The 25,157-nt window shown below is 49.9% G+C and overlaps 2 protein-coding genes and 1 long non-coding RNA gene across 13 annotated transcripts; 1 reads left to right on the forward strand and 2 right to left on the reverse strand.

Moving 5' to 3' along the window:
- Nucleotides 1–2: 2 nt before the first annotated feature.
- On the reverse strand, nt 3–4,060 carry CCDC28B (coiled-coil domain containing 28B). 6 transcript variants are annotated; one of them, XM_081585928.1, is made up of 6 exons: nt 4,002–4,060; nt 2,595–2,782; nt 1,287–1,453; nt 995–1,188; nt 754–776; nt 3–184 (listed from the first exon to the last, which is right to left on the reverse strand). In XM_081585928.1, the coding sequence occupies exons 2-6, from the start codon at nt 2,756–2,758 to the stop codon at nt 130–132; spliced, it is 603 nt and encodes a 200-aa protein (XP_081442054.1). In that variant the 5' UTR covers nt 2,759–2,782; nt 4,002–4,060; the 3' UTR covers nt 3–129. The 6 variants fall into 6 exon arrangements, with proteins under 6 accessions (XP_081442054.1, XP_081442049.1, XP_081442053.1 ...); XM_081585923.1 differs by lacking the exon at nt 4,002–4,060 and adding an exon at nt 2,329–2,415 and having other exon boundaries at nt 2,595–3,943; XM_081585927.1 differs by lacking the exon at nt 754–776 and having other exon boundaries at nt 3–210.
- Nucleotides 4,061–7,610: 3,550 nt separating this feature from the next.
- Nucleotides 7,611–20,130, reverse strand: TXLNA (taxilin alpha). Of its 6 annotated transcripts, none has more exons than XM_081585945.1 (11): nt 20,075–20,130; nt 19,330–19,539; nt 18,158–18,496; nt 16,324–16,415; nt 15,569–15,739; nt 14,018–14,212; nt 12,886–13,005; nt 12,577–12,651; nt 11,987–12,079; nt 11,592–11,687; nt 7,611–10,883 (listed from the first exon to the last, which is right to left on the reverse strand). In XM_081585945.1, the coding sequence occupies exons 2-11, from the start codon at nt 19,505–19,507 to the stop codon at nt 10,557–10,559; spliced, it is 1,686 nt and encodes a 561-aa protein (XP_081442071.1). In that variant the 5' UTR covers nt 19,508–19,539; nt 20,075–20,130; the 3' UTR covers nt 7,611–10,556. The 6 variants fall into 6 exon arrangements, with proteins under 6 accessions (XP_081442071.1, XP_081442067.1, XP_081442070.1 ...); XM_081585941.1 differs by having other exon boundaries at nt 20,045–20,130; XM_081585944.1 differs by having other exon boundaries at nt 20,034–20,130.
- On the forward strand, nt 19,944–23,855 carry LOC145543675 (uncharacterized). The gene is made up of 3 exons (XR_014080952.1): nt 19,944–20,238; nt 20,892–21,152; nt 21,735–23,855. It is a non-coding gene; the product is annotated as an uncharacterized LOC145543675 (long non-coding RNA).
- The last annotated feature ends 1,302 nt before the right edge of the window (nt 23,856–25,157 follow it).

Raw genomic sequence — 25,157 nt, forward strand, 5'->3', positions numbered from 1 at the left:
TCTGGTTTAATTCTATTCAGTGCCCCCCTCTCCCATAGCACCTGGGGGGGCCCGCGAAACACTCGAGTCCGTAAAAAAGTCACAGTTTGAAAGAAATGAGAAGGGACAGTCAAGGCCTGGGTCTTACACCTACACCGCTGACGGCTCCTCAGGCTCGGCGTTCTCGGCCAGGTGCAGCTTCTGTCTGTGCGGGTCAAGGACTGTGATGCTCTGGACCCCAGATCCTTCCAGCCCCAGCCTGCACAGGCTTAGTTTCCCCAACTGTGCAAAGGGGCGGGGTTCAGGGACTCTGGGGGTGGTCCGTGATCTAGGGTTGCAGCCCTTGCTGGCCCCTCTTGCCAGGTGCCTTACCCCCTTCGCTTTTGGTTTAGATCATGCAGGTGTGTGTGCACTACTTCTGTTAGGACTAGATGCGAGATAATATAATCAGTAAAAATAATTGTTCAGTGCTGAAAGAATAGGGAGACATCAGACAAGCTTTGTCATAGATTGGTGTCAGCTAAAGTGCCTACAAATATTTTGTTAAGTAAGTAGAACATATTCCCTGCAACCACTATTCTTTCACCTGACATTTGGGGAATTCTTTCTGCACCCTCTACCAGGGTAGGGGGAGTTTGTGGCTAATTCTGTAGGTCTGAAAGGGGTGAAGATGTTGGTTATCTGTAAATACTCCTGCAGGGTGGTGGGAGGCGGAAGCTGATTTTATATCTGGGAGGGAAGGACACCCACTGTCAAGTCCCCTAGAAAGGATACATAGAATTACTAAGATCTTCTAGCTGTCAACAGAAAGAGAAAGGGGGGTTTCTGTAAGGAGGGGCACCAAGCCAAACTCTGGATGTTCTGGGGCTCATCTTCTGGTGGGGGTTGAGAGGCCCAGAGCTTTTGCCTCCATGCACCCCCAGTTTTTCACCTAGGGGCCAGGAATGGTCTTGGAAGCATGTACCCTCCCACCCCCTGGTGCCCTCAGGAACCGAAGCCCCCAGCCCTGACCCACATTGCTAAGCAGCTGGTCCAGGTTGCGGTCAGCCATCGTCTTCTTCTGCTCCTCAGGCAGCCCGTTAGTCACCCCGTCCTCTTCCTCCTCCTCTTCTTCCTCCTCTCCACACACATCTAGGCTGAAGTGCAGCCGGGCCAGCTTCTCCTGCATCTCCCGCACGTGCTCCAGCTGCTCGAAGGAGCATTCCTTCCCTGGACAGTACCTGTCAGCTCTGGGAGCAAGCTTGGGACCACTGTCCCAGCCTTGCCCCCCAGAGACCCAGCCCTCCGGCCCCACCCCCAGGACTCACCGAAGGCCTGCAGCCGGCCTGAGTGGAAGTCATTGAGCAGGTTCAGCAGGCCCCCTTCCATTTCATAGACGTCGGTCACCTCGGTCAGGAAAGAGTGCTGCAGGGGGGTGCCTGCAGAGCCGCCTGCACCTCCTGCCAGCACGGGGCGGCATTTCTCCTTGCCTACCCTGAGTGAGTGAGCATGGCCATGGTCACAGGGTTGGGGAAGCCAGGTACCCCCAAGGTCTTTTGTGCCATCTGTCTATGCACAAATTCATCTTTCTATCTATCCATCAACATAAGTGGATGTTTGTTCTTCTGACCCTGTCTGGGGCACTAGGATGCATTAAGGGAAGCGAGTGGATGAAGGGGGTGAGGGTGAGAGGTCAAAAGAAGTCGTTTTCTTCCAGTGGTACAGCCAGAACCACGCCTGGAGCAGGGCTCTTGGGTTCCTGTCTCACCCCTCACTCATTCCTCCTGTGATCACTTGTCCTCACTGGTCCTCAGTGAATTTGGGGACAGTTACTTCCTTATTGCCATGAGAGCCATTTTACCACTTCCAAAAACATTTTTCTGCCCCTCTTGTATATAAAAACCATTTTTTGAATTTTCCATTGCCCACAGGAGAACATTGAACGACTTTCCCAGCTTGGCCTCCATACTTCTCCAACCGCATTTCCTACTATTCCTGTCCCAGCCCTGAGCTTCAGCAACGCTCACTTGGCAGTGTCCAAACATGCCTCTCAGGCAGGTGGTGCCAAAGGCACAGGGAAACATAGTAATCAGAGAAAGAATGTGCGTTTAGTGGGAACACTATAGGGTAGACACATTACAGGGTAGGAGGCAAGTTTTCAATCATTAAAAAAATTAAGTGGAGAACTCAAATTGTTTACTTGAGTATCCCCTCACCATTTCCTGCCCCATGACACTCTGGGACCACCAAACCACTTAGGATTCCTGGAACCTTGCAGGCAATATTTTTCTTCCATACTTCTGCCAGGCAGGCCCCTCAGCTTAGAACAGTCTCTGTCTCCAGTGGGCCCAACAGCCTTCTCTGACTCACTTCCTAGAAGTTTGCTCACTCCCTGCTCTGAGGTGCATCATCACACTGGGTGATCCCTGTGACCCACCTGGTCTTTTCCCAACACACCTGAGAGTAGGGACTGTGTCTGAATTCTCAGGGGCCGTTGGAGGGAGGGGGAGCCCCAGGGAAGGCATGGATTCCTGCTTAGTAATTACAGGCTAAGCCCCCCTTTACCTTGCTGCCCACAGGGCTCAGCCCAGAGTTAGGGTCCCTCCCTCCTTGCCCTGCTTCCCATCTGTACCTACCTCTTGAACTTGGTCCGCTGTTTGGGGGATGGCAGATGAGGGAGTCCCAGGGCCAAGGAGCCACTGTGGCTGGTGGGCACTGGGACCCTGCGTAGTGTGCCTGGGGGCTGGGCTGGCTGGGTCAAACAGGGCTTAGGACTCCTTTTCTTCTTCTTGTCCTCCATTGGATGCTGGCTAGGCCTCAGGCCCTGGGAGGGAGGCAGCCCCACTGAGGTGGTGTGGGCAAAGCCATCCCTCCACCCAGCTATCCCCGAGAACTGCAAAGGATGGCCCCAGGACCTTCTAACTGTCCTCATAAGTCCAGTATGGGCAAGGCCAGGTGCCAGCACCTACTGCTGAGATCACAGATGTGTATTCGAAAGACCCGTGGCCCAGTCCACGTCTCCTCTGCCCTCTAGCTTTAGCCTGAAAACCTAGGTCCTGCCTGAAAGGACTGGACCAGACACTATTCTCGGGCTGCAGCTGCAGCTCCCGGGGTTCCCTGTCCCTGTAGCTGAGGGGGTGGAGCCGGCGGAAGAAATGTAGGGGGAGACAGGGTGGATGTGAGCTGGCAGGAGCCCAGCTGGGGATTAGGGTGTCTAAATTAGACTCCGGTTCTATTTATCAACTGCCTGGACAGACCCTGACAAACCTCAGCATGGAAGGGGATCAAGACGTGCATAGGATCACCTGGGAAGACCCCATGTCGGACCCCTAGAGGATGGGCATCAGTGGTTGAGCTGGCAGGGCTCAGTCCCCGCACTTAGACACTAGCATCCTTTCCCTTCCACCCCACCCCCAACGGTAAACACCAGGAGACTCCCATTAGTTCCCTGGGACAGACTTCTAGCTGCTTCACCCTCCCCAGTCGGGAAGTCCCCTCTTGGCTGCAGCTGTAGTCAGAGAGGGCCGGGTGGTCCGGCAGGGCAGCCGGCAGCCTAGGCCTCCAACAAAGGCTGCGCCGACGCTTGCACCGCTCGGCCTCCCTCCCGGCCCGCCCCCTCGGCTCCAAGTCCGCGGAGGTCCCTCGGCCTGTGGTCTGGAGGCCCTTTACGGGGTTTCCCCAAGCTGCTTACTCCCAGCTTCCACCACTAAGCCCGACTCTGCACTCTGGGGTGGCGCCTGGGGCATAAGCATTTAAATTGGCATGAAGCCGGCTGGCACTGAGGGGGTGTGGTGCTGGGGAAACAAGCGCGTCAAATGCCTGGCCCAGCAGCAGCTTAGTCCAATTAGAGACGCGAGAGAAGAATTACAGCGGGAGGCCCAGCTCCCCAGGAATGCGTGGTGGCGACCTGGGATCTATTTTCCACAATCAGTCTCAAAAGCCGCGTGCCAAATGGATCTCTCAGCTCGGGAGCCAGGATCCGAAATGGAGCGAGAGACGAGAGTCATTCCGCCTCTGCACCCACCCCCAAGGGGGAAACTAACCTGAAGATTCAGGGTCTGGAGTGATGCTTCCGTGCCGGTTCCCTCCGCCTTCAGCACTCTCCAGTTAGGGAACGGAATGGGTGGAAGCTGAGCTCGCAGTAGGTAATTTGCATTTAAAGAGAAACTGACCTTTTATAGAGTGGGATGGAGTAAGATGGGAGGAGCATCTCCACATTTATCGTCCCTTTCACTCGACTTCACGTCTCCATTTGAATTAAGGTGATGATATTGGTTATGTGAGGACAATCCAAAAAACCCTTTCACTGCCCATCAGTTTAAGAGAGAAGCTACAGTCCCTTGCAAAATGGTGGAAGCTTTGTCAGAAATGGAGGAGAGAAGGATGTGGGGAGCTGGGAGAGAATGAATGAATGTGTATATATATATATATATATATTCATATAAAATACATAAAAGATGATGCTGTTAAAGTGCTGCACTCAATATGCCAGCAAATTTGGAAAACTCAGCAGTGACCACAGGACTGGAAAAGTTCAGTTTTCATTCCAACCCCAAAGAAAGGCAATGCCAAAGAATGTTCAAACTACCGCACAGTTGAACTCATCTCACATGCTACCAAAGTAATGCTCAAAATTCTCCAAGCTAGGTTTCAACAGTAGGTGAACTGAGGGCTTTCAGATGTTCAAGCTGGATTTACAAAAAGGTAGAGGAACCAGAGATCAAATTGCCAACATCCACTGGATTATCGAAAAAGCAAGAGAGTTCTGGAAAAACATTCACTTCTGCTGTATTGACTATGCCAAAGCCTTTGACTGTGTGGATCACAACAAACTGTGGAAAATTCTGGAAGAGATGGGAATACCAGACCACCTGACCTGCCTCCTTAGAAACCTGTATGCAGGTCAAGAAGCAACAGTTAGAACTGGACATGGAACAACGGACTGGTTCCAAATTGGGAAAGGAGTATGTCAAGGCTGTACATTGAAACCTTGCTTATTTAATTTATATGCAGAGTACATCATGCGAAATGCCAGGCTGGATGAAGCACAAGCTGGAATCAAGATTGCCGGTGGGGGGGGGGAGAAATATCAATAACTTTAGATATGCAGATGACACCACCCTAATGGCAGAAAGCAAAGAGGAACTAAAGAGCCTCTTGATGAAGGGGAAAGAGTGAGAGCGAAAAAGCTGGTTTAAGACTCAACATGCAAAAAACAAAGATCATGGCATCCAGTCCCATCACTTTATGGCAAATAGATGGGGAAACAATGGAAATGGAAACAGTGACAGACTTTATTTTCTTGGGCTCCAAAATCACTGCAGATGGTGATTTCAGCCATGAAATTAAAAGACACTTGCTCCTTGGAAGGAAAGCTATGACAAATCTAGAAGGCATATTAAAAAGCAGAGATAGTACTTCGCCGACAAAGGTCTGTCTAGTCAAAGCTATGGTTTTTCCAATAGTCATGTATGGATGTGAGAACTGAACTGTAAAGAAGGCTGAGCATCAAAGAAATGATGCTTTTGGATGTGTTACAGAAGACTTTTGAGAGTCCCTGGGACTGCAAGGAGAAACCAGTCAATCCTAAAGGAAATCAATCTTGAGTATTCATTGGAAGGACTGATGCTGAAGCTGAAGCTCCAATACTTTGACCACCTGATGGGAAGAATTGACTCATTGGAAAAGACCCTGATGCTAGGAAAGATTGAAGGTAGGAGGAAAAGGGGACGACGGAGGATGAGATGGTTGGATGGCATCACCGACTCAGTGGACAGGAGTTTGAGCAAGCTCTGGGAGCTGGTGAAGGACAGGGTTGCCTGGCGTGCTGCAGTCCATGGGGTCAAAAAGAGTTGGACACAACTGAGTAACTGAACAACAACAAATATGAAACACAAAAAGCAGCAGCAGAAACTGCAAGAGAAGACAACCATCTTTCAAGTGAGTCCAGGTCCCCTATTTTGCATTTTATGTATCCTTGTAACGATCCTGAAGGAAGGTACTCATTGTCCCGTTTTACTGAAAGTCAACAATACTCTTGTGAGGGTAACACCACTCCCTCCAGAGCACCCATTCTGGTAGGCGATGGGGGTGTATTCAGACATTCATGAAATGACAAGACCAAGCCTATCCTCTCCCCACCCTCAGGCCTAGGGGGCACGTTTGGGGAGCATCAGGTCAGAGCAAAACCAGTGCGATTACCCAGCACTTGACACCAGCCCCTAGGAGGGAAACCTGAGTGTCTGCTGAAGGCTGAGCCAGCGCTGCTGGTGCTGCCCCAAGATGCCAGATCAATGGGGCAGCTATTAAAAGACCAGTCAGAGGCTCCCAGCTCAGGTCCCTTGAGAAGCATCTGATTGATGCAACAGGAAGCTGCCCTGTAGTCTCAGATAACTGCCCCAGGGCCAGCACACCGCCACTGCACCTACCTACCCCCACCCCCCCTCACCCCACTGAGCAAGGAGCATCTTTCTTGGGCCTGGGCCTCACTGAGTTCCAGAGGGGTGGGCACCCTTTCCAAAGGCACCTCATCGGGGCTCTTTCCCAGGTGCTTCTAACATCTAGACGGCTCCAGAAGGGAAGACATTAAGACTTCTTCAACAATCAGTGTGGACATATAAGCCCGTGGAAGCCTGGAGGGAAGGACACTTGTCTCTGCCATGTGGCAGGTATTCATATGTAATTCTTTGGGCCAGACCAGCCCAGTTGGAGAGAACAGGATGCTGGGTGAGGTACCAGTAGGATGTCTCCCTTACAGGAATTTCAACTTTTACACCTTGCCTTGGGGTGGGTGAACAGGAGTAAGAAACACATCCATTCATAAGCATTAATGGTCTGGTCTTGCAGCTTCTGGTCTTGGAATGGAACGTATGAAATCAAAGGGACCTGGAGGTTCCTGTGTATTCTCTTGGGTGGGCCAGTGCCAGAGATACAACCCATGGTGGACAGCCCCAATGGCAATGGTGACAGCATCCACTCATCTTAATCTGGGCCCTCGCTAGTTGGCCTATGCCAAACTCTCTCGTCTCTCCACTTTGTGCCTTCCTCATAGACTTGACTGATTTCGTATTTAAACAACTTCAGTGGTTCCTTCTCTCAGTCTAGCCCGAATTCCTTAACCTGGCAGAGGCTCATGGTGGTTTGGCTGGTCTCATTTCCTCCCAGTACCCTCCAGTATACCTGCTTTGTCAAATCAACCACTTCCTCACTAAATGTCAAACTTCCACTTGTCTTTTGGGTCCTAAGGCTCTTCTAGGATCCAACTCTATCCCCTTGGTGAAGGGAACAGGACCTCTTCTCTGCTCCCACATCACAACCAACTTTTTACAGAAAAGCACCTAAGGTGCATCTAAAAGCACCTTTCCCCCTCACTAGCCCATGAACTCTCAGAGGCCAGGGACAAGTTTTGATGGGAAAAAAAATCATATATATATGATGAGCATCATGCCAACTTTGCCAAGGGCTCTGCTCAGGCAGCTGAAGTGAATCTGCTAGTGCCCTAAGCCTGCGGTGACTGCTGGAAGGCAGGGGGGCACTCTGGAAGGTGCGCGATACCAGGGTAGAACCAGAGATGTCACAGATCTGGACACATCAGTGATGGGCAGGGTGGATCCAGAAGTAGCAAAGGACCACGAAGGTTGGAAAAGAAAAAGTAAGGCAACAGACTCTTTATTTAATGTGGTTTTAAAATACATCAAGTCCCTGGCTGTTGTGAATACTAAAAGGAGACAAAAAAGCTGTCAGCACAGCTTCAAACAAATCTGGACGGCCAGGCTGGGCCATAAGGGAAGCAGTTACAGGGACAGAAGGCAGCACCCCTCCCCCAGGCAGGTGCCTGGCTGTCCCTAGGGTGACCTCCTCTGTGCTGTGCAAGGTGGGAGGGCTGGAGCAACAGCAGAACTACCTCAGCAGGCCTGGGCCCTCCCCTACAGACACCAGGGTGGGGGTGGGGGCGGGGAAATAACCATTGTTTACAGACCTAACATTCTCTCATAGAAAGTGCCTGAGCGCAGCCCATGGTCCAAAAACCTCACAGAAAACAGATTTTTACAAAAGTGCTGCTGACACCTCTCAGAATCTGGTGTACATGAAGCTCTCAGCTGGACAAGACCCTGAACACAAGTTACTGTCAGCAGAGCCTCACCTGCAGTGGTCCCCTGTAGGAAAAGCTAGCAATCTAAGAAACCAACACAGCTCTTGGTCATGGGCATGAGACCTGCCCCAGTGAGGAAGGAACTGGCCTTCATTCATGGATAGGCCACCCCTTCATCCGGCCCAGGACCCTGGCTGGTGTGGGCAGCACCCAGGAACCTGGGCTGACTTTGGAAGGCAGAGCAAGCAGAGCAGCTGTAGTGACTGAAAAGATTTGGTCAACGGAGAGAATGGGACCCCACCTACAGCCTGGCCAGGATGGCTACAGGACGGCTGAGCTGAGAGCAGAGCTTCTACCCTGCATGGCTGGGGCCACCTTGCTCACCAAGCAGCTAGACTTGGCTTCTGAGGACTGTAACTTGCCATACCATACTGGGCTCTGGCAGTCCCCTCCCTGCCAACACTATAGGCTTCAAGAGGTAGCTGAAGTGGGGCAAGTGATCCTTTGGGCCACTGCAGGCCTCCCTGCTCTTTGAAGGGGGCAGGCAGAAACTTCTGCCTCTTCCCGTGCTTCCTTAGCCCAGTAAACCCCGCTGGCAACTCTTCTGTTACTCAGCAGAGCAGGATCTCAGCCAGGGGTGGCAAATAGGTCTCAACACTCACACTGGCTGCTGGGGGAATCTTGAGAAATGAGGGTGTACCAGGAATGTAGCAGGAAATTCTTGGAAGCAGACTAGTGGTACCACCCATGGATGAAGAGGGGAAATGGTGTGTCATTCATTTGCCATCTCTGGTCTAAGTCCTAACATAATTCAGGAGTACTTCACACTCTTTATGAACCTAATCACCTGAGGGATTTAAGAGCTGTTAAGAGCGGGCTATTTGTGGAAGATGAAGGGAGCTATAAGACAATGAACTAACTTCAAGGAAATACAGCAAGAAACAAAAACTCATCCACTCAATCCATCTTGGTCTATGGATTCCACAGCTACAGTGAAGCTGAGGCCCAGCTGGAGATGGGGTTATGGTACTCCCAAACCCAGCATAGCCCTGCTTCCTGATGCAAGACTCATACATTCTGCTGTCCCAGAAGTGTTCTGTACAAAGACTGGCTAATGCTCTGGCAAGTTTGCAAACAGTAGGTCTTTCAGAGTACAGAGTAGCATGTGTGAGGAGTGGGAGTCGGGGTAGAGAAGGAGCAGACACAACTATCTGTAGCCATTCTGCGGACTTCTGGGGCTCAGTCAATGGCTGAGTCTCTTTCTTATCCATTAGCTGTTGAGACCTGGGGGCTCTCACACAGGAACAAGTAGGATGTCAAGGAGGGCATATCTCAGCTCTTATTAGGTGGGTTAACAAAATTTGGGCAAATCTCAAAGAAGAATGCACACTGTGGGCATGGATATATGAAGCAGACTCATCAAGCCAAGGGGACAGTTGGACCCGGGGCCCAGCATCTGCTGCTTGGAGACAGTGGTGATGGCATCAGCGGTGGCCACCAAGGACTGAAGCCACAGGTAAGCTTGTGGCAAAGCCATGGGGACCCTTTCCTTTCTCTTACTATAAACAATCTGACTTCACCAAGCAGGAAACCTAAGCACCTATGTGGCAAAGGTGCCAGGGAGGGTGCTGAGGGGGGTGGGGTGCTAGAGGCCAGGAATCCAGGCACCACTGCTATAGCACCCCTTCCTCCTCAGAAGATTCTCAATACAAACAGTTTTGCACTGTCATGTGCAAAACAAAAACAAAGGAAACAAAACCCCAAACCTTCAGAAAGAATCCTTTGGGTGATCTCTTGTCCATCATTTGTGCAGGCTAGAGAGGCACCTGTGAATGATAAGGCTACTGCGAAGCATCATTGGCCTGGTCCTGGTACCACCAGCACGCAGGGGAAGCGGCACCTGAGGGGCTCCCTACCAGCACATCACCCTGCACAGAACATGCTCCAGGTCCCTTGTCCTAGGCAGGGAAGCAGTCCGATCACCAGCTCCAAGTGCTCTGTCAACGCTCTGCCTGGAGACCCCTTTTCCAGGTCAAGGGAAGCAAAGGAGCTTCCAGGGGAGCTAGGAGAGCTGGAGCTGCCCAAGCCCCGCTAACAGGAGAAACACAGTCATGGCCTGGGCATGTCACCTGTCATGAGCTCTGAAGGGCAGGGAGGGAGGGGTGAGCCTCACATCAGGCAGGGAAAAGCTCAGACACTTGTCCTGCCAGCTTACTGTGACGGCAGCTCCCCTTTAAGACGCTTCAGCTCACAGAAGAGCCACTGACTTGATGTGTACATACCCCCACCTCTGATGCAAGCCCGTTTTACACTTACAGATATATAAATGTATGAGGCCTTGCACATATGCTGTATGTATGCAAAACTGACCCATAAAATCCAAAACTGCAAAGTCAGACGTCAGCCAGGTCAGAGCACCCTGGGACTCAGCGGTGGGAGCCTTGCACAGGCCGGGCCTGGCTGAGCGGCTCGCTCTCTTCCCAGAGTGCCCCCTGGCATGGGCACCCTAGGCGGTGATGGAAGTGGGTTCCTGGGGCCCCGATTGGCGTGAAGGGTCTGTGCTCAGTGCTCCGGGGCAGCAAGGAGCTTCTGTGGCCCTTGGGGAGCTCGGTGTTTGAACCCTGGGCCCCTCGCCACCCTGTTCCTTCGAGGCATTGGCAGCCTCCGCCCTTCGCTCAGGGCCATTGTCAGCGAGGGGAGCCTGGCCTCCAGCACTCAGGTCCTGCACCCTCTTGTTCAGGTCATTGCGCTCCGACTGCAGCGCCCGGCACAGCTTCTCCAGCCGCTGGATTTTCACCTGCAGGCCCTCCAGCTCTTTGTCCCGGAGTGTTTTCTAGGGAGAGAAACGGGGCCTTCAGTTCCATGTCATCAACCACCCACCACCGCCACTTGGTAGAAAACATTCACTATTCACACTTTAACAATGCTGGGCACTGGCCAGAGTCAAAAGCTGGCCCCTTTCGAGTAAACAGTCCTGATTTATGCTGAGACATGGCTGCCAGTCAGAGACAGGTGTGGTATAGAGAAGGGGCATGGCTTGGACATGATGGATTCCTCCGTTTATTCACCAGATGGCCTTAGCAAGTGCTTGGCTTTTGAGTTTGTTGCCTTATCAGTTAGCCTGGACTACTAATGTCACCTCACAGATCTCGAGAGAGCTCAATGAGCTGGCGCATCCACACACTCAGCAGGGTCTGGCACGCAGCAGCTTCTCCATCAGTTACTTTCTCCTCATTCACCTCAAGCCACAAAATCAAATTATCTGCACAGCTCTGCATGCCAGCTGCACACACACTGGCACCCCTTGCTTTTTCTGCTGTTTCCTCCTTTCTTCCATTTGCTCTCTTTGCTTCCACTACAGACCTATCGCTAAGCTCACTACCTCCCTTGAGGAGACAGCTGGTGCCTCTGGACTTGGACAGACATGCGCATGAATCCCAGCTCCACTTGGGGCTCACTGCATCCTTCTTGGTAGAAAGTACAAGAAAGGGCCAAGGACTTCACACACCCCCAGCCCGGCTGCACACCGTACTCAGCCCACCTCCTCGGCCATCTCAAGCAGGGCCTTGTTGCTGCTCTCCCACCGGGACCGGTACATGGTGGTTTCTTTTTCCAGCTTTTTGATCTTCTTAGTCATCTGGGTTATGTGACACATAGAAGGAAATGGTCAGGGGGTCAGGCTATCTGTGCATCTGTGTCTCCAAGGTAGGAAACCGTCCCAAGGGGGCGAGCTCAGTGCTTTCTGAGCCACCCCAGGGTGTATCCAGGTAAATACGGCCCACTCTTCCCCACCCATGGTATCAATCACATATTACTATAAACAGCGCCATATGAAGCACTCCAGGGATGGGGGCTTCCTGAAGGCATGCCTAGTGGTCAGTTTAGAATGAAGCTGCCTGCACCCCCATAACCACACCCAATTTGGACCACGGTTACCTTTTCCATCTCCTGTTTGAATGTGGTGAACACCTCACTGCTTTTGGAAAGAGTGTTCTGGAACTCCTCAAACTTCTCAGTGTATAGGGCAAGCTGGGTGAGAGAGAAGCCCACAACTGAGACTGGGCTTTTCTGGAGGGCACTTCTGGTCAACACACTCAGACCCACCCTTAGCCCTCTGACCCAACAATTCTGTTGAGATATGTTTTCCTTAAAACAAACACCACATATTTGGAAGCATATAATCTAAAATGTTAAGCCTAAAAAGTAGGACTGGGGGTGACATATTTCCTGTAATGTTCATTTTCAAACTTTTCTTCCAGAATGAAGTCTAATTTACATAATTAAAATCATCTATTCTGTCTCTGCCTCCTCAAAAGGAACACAACACTTTGGACCAGGAACAAGTCCTTCTAGCTTGCCTACCCACCTGGTCACCACCATACAGGTGCCAGCCAGGCCCAGAGAAAACAAAGGCTTGGCAAGGTCACACTGGAGTCAAGGTGGGCCTAGAATGAGGGTTCCATTTCCTCCCCCTAGATGGGGCTCAGCTTGGGGACCGTGGAGGCACAGGGGGAGACTAGTCTTACCTGCTGTTTCAGGTGGGTCTCTTGCTGCTTCATCAGCTCGCACATCCTCTGGGACTCCACAGCCTCTTTGAGGAGCTATTTCCGAGACAGGACCCCAGATTCCATCAGAAGCCCCTAGAGGCTGCATCTGGACTGTTTTAGCCATGTGTACCATGACCCCCCCGGAGGCTTCCTGCTCTCAGATGGTTTCTGAGCTAGCAGTGCCCTGGCCTAACCAAACAACCTCTCCCAGGCACACTTAGCTGTGAGCTGAGCCAGAATCCGACCCACCTCCTCCCAGAACCCCCACCCCTGGGGCCTGAGCCTCACAAAATCCTTCTCCCGCTGGTGCCTCTCCTCTGCCTCCTTCAGCATCTCCTGGGCCTGCTGGAGCTTGGCGTCCACCAGCTGCTGCTGCAGATCCTTGTGTTTGAAGACCTTGTCGATGTGCTGCAGGAGAGCATTGTCGGCAGGGGGTGTGTGGTTTCCATCTGTTAGGGGCTTCTCCTGGGGAGGCCCAATAGCTACCGGATGCTCCACATGCAGAGATCAGGGCACTGCCCAGTCTCGCACTTCAGTGTGACATGCTGGACTCCTATGTGTCCCATAGGTCGTGGGCCCCAAGTCCCTGGAAGGTCTACTTCCCTACCTCACCTTGTTTCTTTCCCACTGAGTCGTCTGGCATGAGCGCAGGGATGAGATCACCTCCCAGGAAGCCAAGTAACAGATAAACTCAAACCTTCAGCCTCATTACTCCACTGGACTGAGAACCTGCACTCTTGTAGCCCAACTCCCTAGTAAATGGGAGTACCAGGGGGAAAGGAGAGGGAAGAGGAAGAGGGCCCTTCACTTGGCCCAGAGAGGTCAAGTGACAGTGTGCAGAGACCCAAAGAGAGGGATTCGAGTGCTTGGGACAGCAGTCAACACCAGTCAAGGGAGGGTTGGCAGGGGCAGCAAAGCAGCAAGTAATTGGAGGGCACAGCCCCTAGAGTTGATCACTGAACACAGTTCCAGCTCCTACCCTGTGATTCCAAATTCTAAAATACTCTGAAAACTGAAATTGTCTTAAGTAGGCAGAAAAATTTGACCCATATCACTGAAGGGCTAATTATAAACCTAGGTGAGAATACTCACAAGTTTAACTATATAAACATTAATGTGTCTGATTTGGGGTGCTGCCACCAACCCCTGCTGGGGTGTGACAAAATACATGATCCATGAATATAACTCCAGTCTAGAACATGGACAGTTTTATTCCAAAAGACACCTGACCCTACAGTTTAGGAAAGGGCACTGTGGATCCAGTTGTGTGGTCACAGGCAAGATTCCTCTCATCATCTCAGTTCCTTATCTATATCCCTCCCGAGGTAAGAAGGGAGAATGGGTGAAGGGATGAAGCCTGGAAAGTGCTGCCTGGTGCTGGCACCCACCCAGACTCCTCAGTCCCCTGGCGACCCCTCACCTCCTCCCGCAGCTCATACTGCTCAATCAGCTTCTTGAGCCTTTCAGCTAGCTCCACGTTCTCCTGGCGTAGCTTGGAATTGCGCTCATTGTGCTGTTCCATCTGCAGCTGGATGTCATTCAGCGTCACCTGGAAGTGCGAGGTCACTTCCTTGCGTTTCTCCTCCTCCTCTCGGGCCCGCTGCACGCCTTCTTCCTGGGCAGAGAAGTCACCCCCAGCTCCATCATCCACCGCCCCCCAGCCTCATAGGGCTCTCCCACCAGTCCAGGGATGGTCTTTCCCAGTAGCCCTCCCTGCTCTCCCAGTGAGGAGTAGCCAGGCTCTAAAGAGATGTCAAGCAATGGGGGCTTCTAATGGACCCTCTGTAAACAGGTGACATCGAGCCAGAGACTCCCTAGAAAAATGTAGGTATACAGGTAAGTGCCTTTCTAAAGAAATCTAGATCTCCTGAAGCCTACTTTTCCTGGCCTCAGAATAAGTTTGGGAGATCTGTTAGTCTCAGTTAAATGTGCTTTTATCTGTGACCGCCCCCCTCACCCTGACCAAGTAGTTAAAATTCAGTAATACCCAGGGTTGGTAGGGTTGTGCAGAATTAGGCACTTGGACACTGTTGGTGGGAAGGCAAAATCTACTAAAATTAAAATTTGGTACTCTTTGACCTAGACATTTCACTTCTGAGATTCAGCCTATGGATAAATCCTATATAATTAGCCAGGGATGTATATAAAAAGAATTTTCACTGTAGCGCTGTATCTGTAACAGTAAAAAATTGGAAACAACACAGAACACACTAACTAGGGTACTGATTAAATGCAGTATATCCATATAATGCCACTGTTAAAAAGAATGAGACAGGCTTATATAAATGATAGGGAAAGATGAGGCATTGAGAAAATGGAATAGGCTGTGAAACAATACATGTATAATAATTTCATTAAAAAACAAAACAAAACTATGTTATATTTTATATTCAGGAAACTTAGAAGGCTATGCTTAAACTTACATATAAGTAGGTTTGTTTCCCATTAGTTTCTACTGGGGCTGGGGTTGAGGATGGTAGGCAATAATTACCTTTGATTTGTTAGACTTTTGTCACCTTTTACTCTCTATCACATCTATATTAAATTTATAACATTTTAGAACAAACAATAAAACTGAGCAAAACAAGTTGCAAAATATATTTACTGATGCAAACTTTTAAAGAACCACAAAGGGTGTATTTAATGATCTGGAGGTCACAGTACTGACCAAGCCTTAATCAGACTGACCCCACCCTAGGAGAAGCACAGCAAGGACAAAGGCCTGAGTGACAGCCCTCCGGGAGAAGAGCTGCTCCCCTGGACTCGATGGAATGGAGAAACCTGAAGCCCCTTGTCTGGGTTCCCTCAGCACCTTAACCTCTACCTCACCTAATACAAGTGCACGTTAAGTGGTCAAGCAGCTCTAAGGCACAGCGTCACTGAGGAAATCTCTTTCTATCCCAAAGCCCGTGCTACTTTTAGGGGGAAAGCTACTGAAGACGAGTGAGGGCAAGGAAAGCGGATGGCCCACCTTGAGGGAGCGGTTATGGCGCTGCAGCTCGCGGCAGAGGCTCTCGAGCTTGCTGCGGGCCAGGACGGCCTTGCTGTGCTCGCCACGCAGGTGGTCCTTCTCCTGCACCAGCTGGCTCTGCTTCTTCTGCAAGAGCTTCATCTGCTTCTGGGAGTTCCGGTGCTCTTCCAGCTGGAGACAGTGACAGAGGAAGAGCCCCGTGGGGACTCAGGGTCTCCAGAGTTGACCCAACTCCAGCCATCACAGCTCAGGCTAGACACTATGAGGGTGCTTCACACACTGCCCCCGATAACCCCAAGGGCCCCATATCAAGAATACAGAAATGGACGCCGAGGACCAAGCAGCAGAGGCTCACAGCCAGCAGATGCCAGTTTCTCACCAAGCTATGACTCCAGATTTAAAGCTCGTAAGACTCCAACCACAACATTCGCCCAACTCTCATGACAACCTGTGTCCACAGACCAGCCCACCTGCTACCCTCTTCCTTATATACAGCAACAGACCCTGATTCCCCATTTCTCTCCTCAATATGATTCTGAGTATCATGTTGGCCTTTTTTCATTATTGACAGACAATCCTTCTGCTTCCTGGCCTCACAGACTTTCACCTCCTTCTTAGACCCTGTCCTTTCCCAGCAAAGCTCCCCTCCCATGAGCCTATTCAGCGCCTTAGGAAGAAATATAATGCAATTTGGGGTAATTAAAATTGTCCCAACCTCCCAGGGCAGGGAGGGTGTAAGAAGGGGAAGCACTGACCAGCTCAGCATACTTCTTGCACAGAGCCGCGAGCTTCTCCTCAGGGGTACTCAGCGTGTTTAGAGTCTGCATCAGTAATGTGATCTCCTTTCCTGCAAAGCACAGGGAGCAAAGGCATGTACCTCCTTCTCTGCAGGCCCCCTTTGGGTCTGGGCCCACTATTCTCGCCTATCAGACTTTACATTTCCATTTGCTGACCTGGCTGCCTTCCCTGCTCCTCTGTGTGCTTCAGGAGCACTGGGGCACACTCGGTTCTGCCCACCAGTATAGCCCCAGTACCGTCCTGAGTGCCTATCACAGAGGACACACTCAACAAATACTTATTCAGTGAAGGACTGAGGGAGTTCCCTGACAGTCCAGTGGTTAGGATTCCACGTGTTTACTGCCAAGGGCGCAGCTTCAATCCCTGGTCAGGGAACTAAGATCCCACAAGCCACACAGTGCAGCCAAAACAATCAATGAATCAATCCACCAATTACACACAGATCTTAAAAAACAAACAAAAACAAGAGTCTCTATGAAATCTCAGAGGTGAGCACCAGGAGTGGGAGAAGGAAAACTGCCTGCTCTACCTACAGGTGAAAAAAAGGTAGCCCACCTGTGAATTCAGTGCTGCTTCAATGCAAAGAAGGGTTTCCTTGATGGTTCAGCGGTAAAGAATCCGCCTGCAATGCAGGAGACCTGGGTTTCATCCCTGGGTTGGGAAGATCCCCTGGAGAAGGAAAAGGCTACCCACTCCAGTATTCTGGCCTGGAGAATTCCATGGACTGTATAGTCCATGGGGTTGTGAAGAGTCGGACACAACTGAGCGACTTTCACTTTCAATGCAAAGAAAGCCCTTCTGAAAGGGGAAGGACACAAAAGGAATAGGTCTCCTTAAGAACACTGCACTCCAGTCAACAGAGGCAGCCAACAATGCACTTTAAAATGACTATACCCCTGCCAATAAATAAATATACCTTTCAATATCTGATCAGATTAAAAAAAAAACCCAGACCCTTCTTTAAATTAGGATAACAGGGAGGGGATGGGTGAGTAGTGATCCCATAAGATGTGGGTATAATATCACCTTTGCTTCTTTAACCCACTCACTCTCCATCCTCACCCAAGTGACTCCTCCACTGCCTGTGCCTGAGTCAGAGGGGGCCACCATGCACAGCACTGTGCCAGGTTCCTGAAGTGTCAAACCCTGGAGGCTCTGAGAGACCAATGCAGAGAATGCAAATCGTTGGCATACAGGCCAAATCCAACCCACAGATGGGTTTTGTTTGGCTCCTATCCTATTAGTTGCCAACTGTTACAAATCTAGAGATTTCACATAAACTCTATATTTCTGGCTAAAAAAAGCAGCCAGCTACACTTCTAACATACTATCAACTCACTGGGACCAGGTGGCAGTCAAGCCTTTGGATAAAGGAAGCATTCTCTTGGTCTCCTGGTGCTCTCTGGCTAAGCTTAACTTATCTGAGTTTACAACTCTGGTCTAGTCCAATTCTCTTATTGTGTAGAGAAGTGAAAACTAAGAACAGAGAGGAGAAACGTCTTGCCTAAGGTCACACAGCAAGTTAGAAATGGTGATAGCACAGCATGCCTACTGATGACTCCTGCTTTCCATCTTCTCAAAGAGTGTATTGGACTTTGGTTTCCACTTGTTCCCTTAATGCAGTGAACAACCACACACCTCTACGTGATGCCCCACTGTCCCAGCTTTGATTAGACTATGTGGTTTGGCAGCTCTGGAAGTCAGGTTTCTTCTGAATCCTCACAGAGCAGGCTAGCCCAGGAATGTCAGGTCCAAACTCCCTCCCCTCACAAGCAGCTGCTCTCTGCTCACCGAGACCCTTGGCTTTCTTCTTCTCCTGTGGCCTTCGGTGGTCTCGGTCTACGACCTCATCACTGGTCCGGATCTCATCCGGGCCCGGCTCCCCCTTGGAGATTTCCTTCTCACCATTGACTATTGGAGTCTCTGGCTCAGGCTCCCCATTCCTTGAGGCATAGGTCCGGGACTTCTCTGCATCTTCGGGTTCAGCAGGCTCACCCTGTGCCACATCCTCGCCTGGGCCCCCCTGACTGTTGTCCACACAGTACGTACTGAGGATGTCTTCCAGCTGGCGGCTCAACTCCTCAGAGACATCACGGAGGGCTCCAGACTGAGCACTCTTGGCTTGTGCTCCTACAGGAGAGGATGAAGGGCAGATAGGGAAATGAGATAGTTAGGCTGCTGGTTGGGATTTTTCAGGCCCAAACATACTGGTTTGGGTTAAATGTTGCCTAAATTCTCTAAGCCTCAGTTTATTTCCCTATAAGCCAATGTAACTAAAAAGAAATCAAGTGAGCAGACCATCGAACACACAGGGGTGCCATCATGCAGCAGGAACTCTACGTCTAAACTCTAAGTCTAGTCCATTCCCTTCTCCACCCTGCCAGTGTTGTCTCTTGCTATTAAAAAAGTTCCAGGGAGTTCCCTGGAAGTCCAGTGGCTAAGACTCTGGGCTTCATGGGGTGGGGGGAGGTTCCATCCCTGGTAGGAACTAAGATCCTGCAAGCCACCGGGTGTTGTCTAAAAAAAACAGTTCCGGAGGAGACAGTGCTTTGGGAAATCCAGTTTTCGCTTTACCTTCTTCAAGTAATAAATCCTTCCTTCTCTGGGAGAGGGAAAAAAAAAAAAAAGCACCAGAAATGCCTCAAGTATAAACATCAGTTACCCACTGGTGAATGAGGTGTTTCTAACCTGGATTTGCTGGCTGGGAGTCTCATCTGACTGCCAACCTCAACCTGACTTAATCCTGTCAGAGCCTTGTTTGGAGGTCTGCCCCTGTGCTTTGAATGGGAGGCTCTATCCACTCCCCAGCGCCTGGTGGGGGTTGCGCAGACTCAGCGCTGTCCTCTTCTCCACATTTCCTCTCTGCTGGGTAAACACTGGCCTGGGCCTCTAATTCCAGAAGCTAGACCAGCACACCACAAACTCCTCCCCCTGCGCGTTGGAAAAGCAGAGCTGGCACACACCCTGTGCCTTCCCTGCAGCCTGGCTGGTGGAACCTTCAGCTTCTGTCGCAGGGGCCGACTGGCTGGGCCGCCCCTGGGCTCCCTCAGGTCCTGCTTCCGGTTGCCCCGGAGTGTTTTTGGGGTTGGAAGTGTTGCCTGATTGCTTGGCAGGGCCATTCTTTTTGTCTTGGTTCTTCATTGTAGTTTGCAATGTCAGGTTAGAAACAGATCCTACAGAAACAAACACATTGCTATTTTCCAGACTTGAAAAGGTCTCCTCAGCCTGGATCAGAAATCCCAATATGGGGGGGGGGGCGCAAAGCTGGAAACAAACCGGCAGGCCTTTACCGGAGGGAGTCAGCGGTTCTCCCAGTCTCTGGTCAGTCCGGTGTGCCCAGCCAGGCCTCCTTTTTCCAGAAGCCACTTCCCGGCACAACACTGGCCCCTCACCACAGGCCGCGCGCGGGACAGGCTCAAGGCCCGGGACTGACGTGGCGGGACGCAGGATTCCCGGTCCCTCCCCGCCCCCCAGGCCCCACGTGGGCGCACCCCCGTCGCGCGCGCGCGCGCAGCCACCCACGCCCCGCGCGCCCAACAGCCGCGCGCGCTCGCGCGCGCCGCCCGCGCATGCGCACAGGCCACAGCCCTGCGCCCCCCAGGCCCGAGCCCTCAGATTGAACCCGCGCGATTCCTCGCACCGGCCAAAACCATCTGAGACCACAGACCCTCTGCTCACTTTGTTCCCCTTAGCCGCCGCCGTTCGCACCCCCACCGCCGACACCTCGACGGCTTCGCCCGCTCTGGCCTCGCACCGGAAACCCTGGATAACTGCTGCCGGCAGAGCCTCCTGCTAGCGCCGCAGCCAATCAATAGCCGGCGCTAGCGCGGGGCTTGCTGGGAAAGATGAAGCGAAGGCGGCCTCCGAGGAGGGTGAGTTGGAAAGGCGGGGGAGGGTAAAGGACTACGCGTCCCTCCATGCATCGGGGCTAACCCCCGACTCCCAAGATGCAATAGGGCTCCAGTCCTCGGAGCCGCAGACCCAGGAGGTCCGAAAGGAGCTAGTCATTCCTGCCCAAATACTCACGTCAAGACTCTTGTGACCCCATAGACTGTATGTAACCTGCCAGGCTCCTCTGTCCCTGTGAATATTTATGACTGTCTAGGAACTCTGAGGAGTAGGGGGAGAATAATGGGCTGGGCATCAGACCTATATTCCGGTTCTAACTTCATCACTAGTTTGCTGTGTGACTGGGCATTCTTTTCCCTGCCAGGGCTTCAATTTCTGTATTCAAATAGAAGTTTTTAATATATATATATTTTAACGTTAGTTTCCCCAGTATCTTAAATACTGTACCTTTTGTTAGTCCCAATTTACAGCTGAGGACCATAAGACACGGGTTAGGTATCTTGTCCAACGTCATCGCTAGTGACTGATGAGGGCAGATTCAAAGCCAGGAAGTTTGGCACCCATCCTAACTACTGGACTACTTGCCTTACTCAGAATAACCACCCATGGTAGGCTTTCCTTGAAGATGAATCAAGATAACTTGGAAAATAACTTATTTTTCCATCTTCATTACCAGCTCCAGTCGCTCTTTGGGAGGTACTGATGGGGCCCTGCAAGGGGAATTTTGGCCTCAGCAGATTCCTGAGCGTTTTCTCTGCCTGGCACACTGTCTACAAAGTTCCAGTTGCACTGGGGCTAAGGAGGAAAGAAAGCCAAGCTTTTCTCCTTGTGAGACCACAAGACAAATGTGAGACGGACTGCAATACTTGATCCATTTGTGTATTAGATAGTGGAATAAAAGGCAACAACCTGTGTGCCTGGATTAAATGCCTAACTGGTATGGCTTCTGTTTCCAGCCAGTCCTATCCATGCCCTCAGCCTTTTTTGTTCCATCTATACTTTTAGTATTTCCAGGACTTCCCAGATTTTTGTAGGTGCTGTTCTACCTTACACAATTCCCTTCTTGGCAAAACAAAATCTTTTGAGGCCCACCAAACTAAAAGGCCACTTCAGAGCCTTTTCAGTTCTGTGCAGTTTATTTTAGCTCTCTAGGTCTGGACAGAGTTCTATTCCAGCATTAGTGGGGAGGTGTTGAGATTATTTGCTTACGAGTCACTGAACATCACAAGAACTGTTGGCTAAAAGCTCTAGTCCTAAAGCCTAGCATCAATCTGGGGGCTGAGACGGCAGAGAATATTTTTAATTATTTTGCAAATTGGGCATTGTTTTAGAGGTCTTCAGTTCAGTTGCTCAGTTGTGTCAGACTCTTTGTGACCCCATGAACCGCAGCATACCAGGCTTCCCTGTCCATCACCAACTCCTGGAATTTGCTCAAACTCATGTCCATTGAGTTGGTGATGCCATCTAACCATCTCATCCTCTGTCGTCCCCTTCTCCTCCTGCCTTCAATCTTTCCTAGCATCAGGGTGTTTTCCATTGAATCAGTTCTTCGCATCAGGTGGCCGAAGTATTGGAGTTTCAGCTTCAGCATCAGCCCTTCCAATGAACATTCAGGACTGATTTCCTTCAGGATTGACTGGTTTGATCTCCTTGCAGTTGGAGAAGACTCAAGAGTCTTCAACTGTCACGACAGTTCAAAAGCATCAATTCTTCGGCGCTCAGCTTTCTTTATGGTCCAACTCTAACATCCATACATGACTACTGGAAAAAACATAGCTTTGACTAGATGGACTTTTGTCAGTAAAGTACTGTCTTTGCTTTTTAATATGCTGTCTAGGTTGGTCATAGCTTTTCTTCCAAGGAGCAAGCATCTTTTAATTTCATGGCTGCAGTCACCATCTGCAGTGATTTTGGAGCCCAAGAAAATAAAGTCTGTCACTGTTTCCATTGTTCCCCATCTATTTGCCATGAAGTGATGGGACCAGATGCCATGATCTTCGTTTTTTGGATGTTGAGTTTTAAACCAGCTTTTTCACTCTCCTCTTTCACTTTCATCAAGAGGTTCTTTAGTTCTTCACTTTCTGCCATAAAGGTGGTGTCATCTGCATATCTGAGGTTATTGATATTTCTCCTGGCAATCTTAATTCCAGCTCATGCTTCATCCAGCCTGGCATTTTGCATGATGTACTCTGGATAGAAGTTAAATAAGCAAGGTGACAATACACAGCCTTGATGTACTCCTTTCCCAATTTGGAACCAATCTGTTGTTCCATGTCCAGTTCTAACTGTTGCTTCTTGACCTTCATACTGATGTCTCAGGAGGCAGGTAAGGTGGTTTAGTATTCCTATCTCTTTCAGAATTTTCCAGTTTGTTGTGATCTACACAGTCAAGGCTTTGACATAGTCAGTAAAGCAGAAGTAGATGTTTTTCTGGAACTCTTGCTTTTTCTATGATCCAGTGGATGTTGGCAATTTGATCTCTGGTTCCTTCCTCTGCCTTTTCTAAATACAGCTTGTACATCTGGAAGTTATTGGTTCATGAACTGTTGAAACCTGGCTTGGAGAAGTTTGAGCATTACTTTGCTAGTGTGAGATGAGTGCAATTTTGCAATATTTTGAACATTCTTTGGTATTTCATTTCTTTGGAATTGGAATGAAAACTGACCTTTTCCAGTCCTTGGCCACTGCCGAGTTTTCCAGTTTTGCTGGCATATTGAGTGCAGCACTTTCACAATATCATCTTTTAGGATTTGAAATAGCTCAACTGGAATTCTGTCACCTCCACTAGCTTTGTTCATAGTGATGCTTCCCTAAGGCCCACTTGACTTCTCATACCAGGATGTCTGGTTCTAGGTGAGTGATCACACCATCGAGGTTATCTGGGTTGTTAAGATCTTTTTTATATAGTTCTTCTGTGTATTCTTGCCACATTTCTTATCTTCTGCTTCTGTTAGGTCCATACCGTTTCTGTCCTTTATTGAGCCCATCTTTGCGTGAAATGTTCGCTTGGTATCTCTAATTTTCTTGAAGAAATCTCTAGTCTTTCCCATTCTGTTGTTTTCCTCTATTTCTTTGCATTGATCTCTGAGGAAGGCTTTCACATCTCTGCTTGCTGTTCTTTGGAACTCTGCATCAGATGGGTATATTAGAGCTCTTAAGATGTTAAAATATTTTTCCCTAGTTGGAGAGACTTCAGGGCAGTGCTCTTCCCCACCCCTTAGGCAGTGTCTACCAAGTAGCATTGAGAGGCAGTATTGCTATAATGGTAAAAGGTGGAACTCAAGCTCAAAAAGGTTTGGAATTCAGGTCTCTCAAAACCAAGGCCCTCATTATTTCCAGAAAAGCATGTGGGAAATCGCTTGAGGTAACATATGAGTCAGGCTTTGATAGATTTCCATAAGAATAGGGTGTTCTAGGCAGAGATAAAAAAACAACAGAACAAGGTATGCATGGGGTGAGAGGAGTGATGTACGGAGAAGGGTCAACAGTGGCCTCCAAGGGCCAGCTGTGAAAGTTGCTCAGTCGTGTCTGACTCTGCAACCCCATGGAATGACTATACAATCCATGGAATTCTCCAGGCCACAATATTGGAGTGGGTAGTCATTTCCTTCTCCAGGGGATCTTCCCAACCCAGGGACTGAACCCAGGTCTCCTGGATTGCAGGCTGATTCTTTACCAGCTGAGCCACAAGGGAAGCCCAAGAAAACTGGAGTGGATATCCTATCGCTTCTCCAGTGGATCTTCCCAACCCAGGAATCGAACCAGGGTCTCCTGCACTGCAGGCAGATTCTTTACCAACTGAGCTATCAGGGAAGCCCTGCTAGGTAATGAGTAAAACACAGGCAAGGAATAAGAACATTTGATAGAAAAATGGGTTAAAAAGTTCCTTTTTCCTTTGCTATAAGAGAAAATGGGACTAACATTAATATCTGCCAGGTAGCCCACTGGTAATGGCAGTGCAGTCACAGAACTCCTGCAGATTCTCTTCAAGCAGAAACTCAGGCCCAGGAGTGCCAGATATTTGAGGGTGGGGAGGCTTTTTTCTCTCTCTAGTTGTGGCGCACACTGGCTTCACTGGTTGCCAAGCACGGGCTCTAGAGTACAGTCTCAGTAATTGTGGCACATGGACTCTCTATTTGCGGTCTGCAGGCTTAGTTGCCCCACAGCATGTGGGATCTTAGTTCCTGGACCAGGGATCAAATCTGCATTGGAAAGCAGATTCTTGACCAGTGGGCCACTAGGGAAGTGCCAGGTATTTTTAATACAGCTGCAGCTTTTAATGTTGGCAATGAATTAAAATGTAAAATGTACTCAAGCCAACCAAAACCCTCCTTTTGAGCTGTATCAACTTTTGGCTACTAGTCTAATTGCTACATTAGGAATTGATGTAAACCAAAGTGAGTAGTTTGTGAACTACTTTGGGCTCAGTAGGCTGTGAAGTAGTGATGAAATGATGTTAAAATCTTATAGATAAGAGACACAGATGCATAGAACAATTTTATGGACTCTGAGGGAGAAGGTGAGGGTGGGACGTTCTGGGAGAATAGCATTGAAACATGTATATTATCATATGTGAAACAGAACACCATTCCATGTTCGATGCATGAGACAAGGGCTCAGGGCCGGGGCAATGGGATGACCCAGAGGGATGGGATGGGGAGGGAGGTGGGTGGGGGGTCCAGGAAGGGGAACACATGTAAACCCATGGCTGATTCATGTCAATGTATGGCAAAAACTATTACAATATTGTAAAGTAATTAGCCCCCAACTAAAATAAAAAAAAAAAAATCTTATAGAAACTCTAGAAAATGCAAACTAAACCAGAGTGAGACAGAACTCCCATCAGTGGTTGCTGAGCTTTAGGCAGAAAGGAGGGATTCCCAAGGGGCATGTGGTGATAGGTATGTTCACTATCTTGATTGTGGTGATGGTTTCATGGATG

Source organism: Giraffa tippelskirchi, chromosome 3 (genome assembly GCF_054371585.1).
Source record: "Giraffa tippelskirchi isolate mGirTip1 chromosome 3, T2T-mGirTip1v1.2.pri, whole genome shotgun sequence".
Taxonomy (NCBI): Eukaryota; Metazoa; Chordata; class Mammalia; order Artiodactyla; family Giraffidae; genus Giraffa; species Giraffa tippelskirchi.

Excerpts from the sequence above, each read along its gene's own strand:
- CCDC28B (XM_081585923.1), bottom strand. The coding sequence starts at position 2,890 with ATGAGGACAGTTAGAAGGTCCTGGGGCCATCCTTTGCAGTTCTCGGGG. Across the intron at positions 1,189-1,286 it reads AGGCCGGCTGCAGGCCTTCG|GGAAGGAATGCTCCTTCGAG; the intron begins GTGAGTCCTGGG and ends GGTACTGTCCAG. Across the intron at positions 777-994 it reads TGGACCAGCTGCTTAGCAAT|CTAGAAGATCTTAGTAATTC; the intron begins GTGGGTCAGGGC and ends TTCTGTTGACAG.
- TXLNA (XM_081585945.1), bottom strand. The coding sequence starts at position 19,507 with ATGAAGAACCAAGACAAAAAGAATGGCCCTGCCAAGCAATCAGGCAAC. Across the intron at positions 16,416-18,157 it reads GAAGAAAGCCAAGGGTCTCG|GAAAGGAGATCACATTACTG; the intron begins GTGAGCAGAGAG and ends TGTGCTTTGCAG. Across the intron at positions 11,688-11,986 it reads TCAAACAGGAGATGGAAAAG|ATGACTAAGAAGATCAAAAA; the intron begins GTAACCGTGGTC and ends CACATAACCCAG.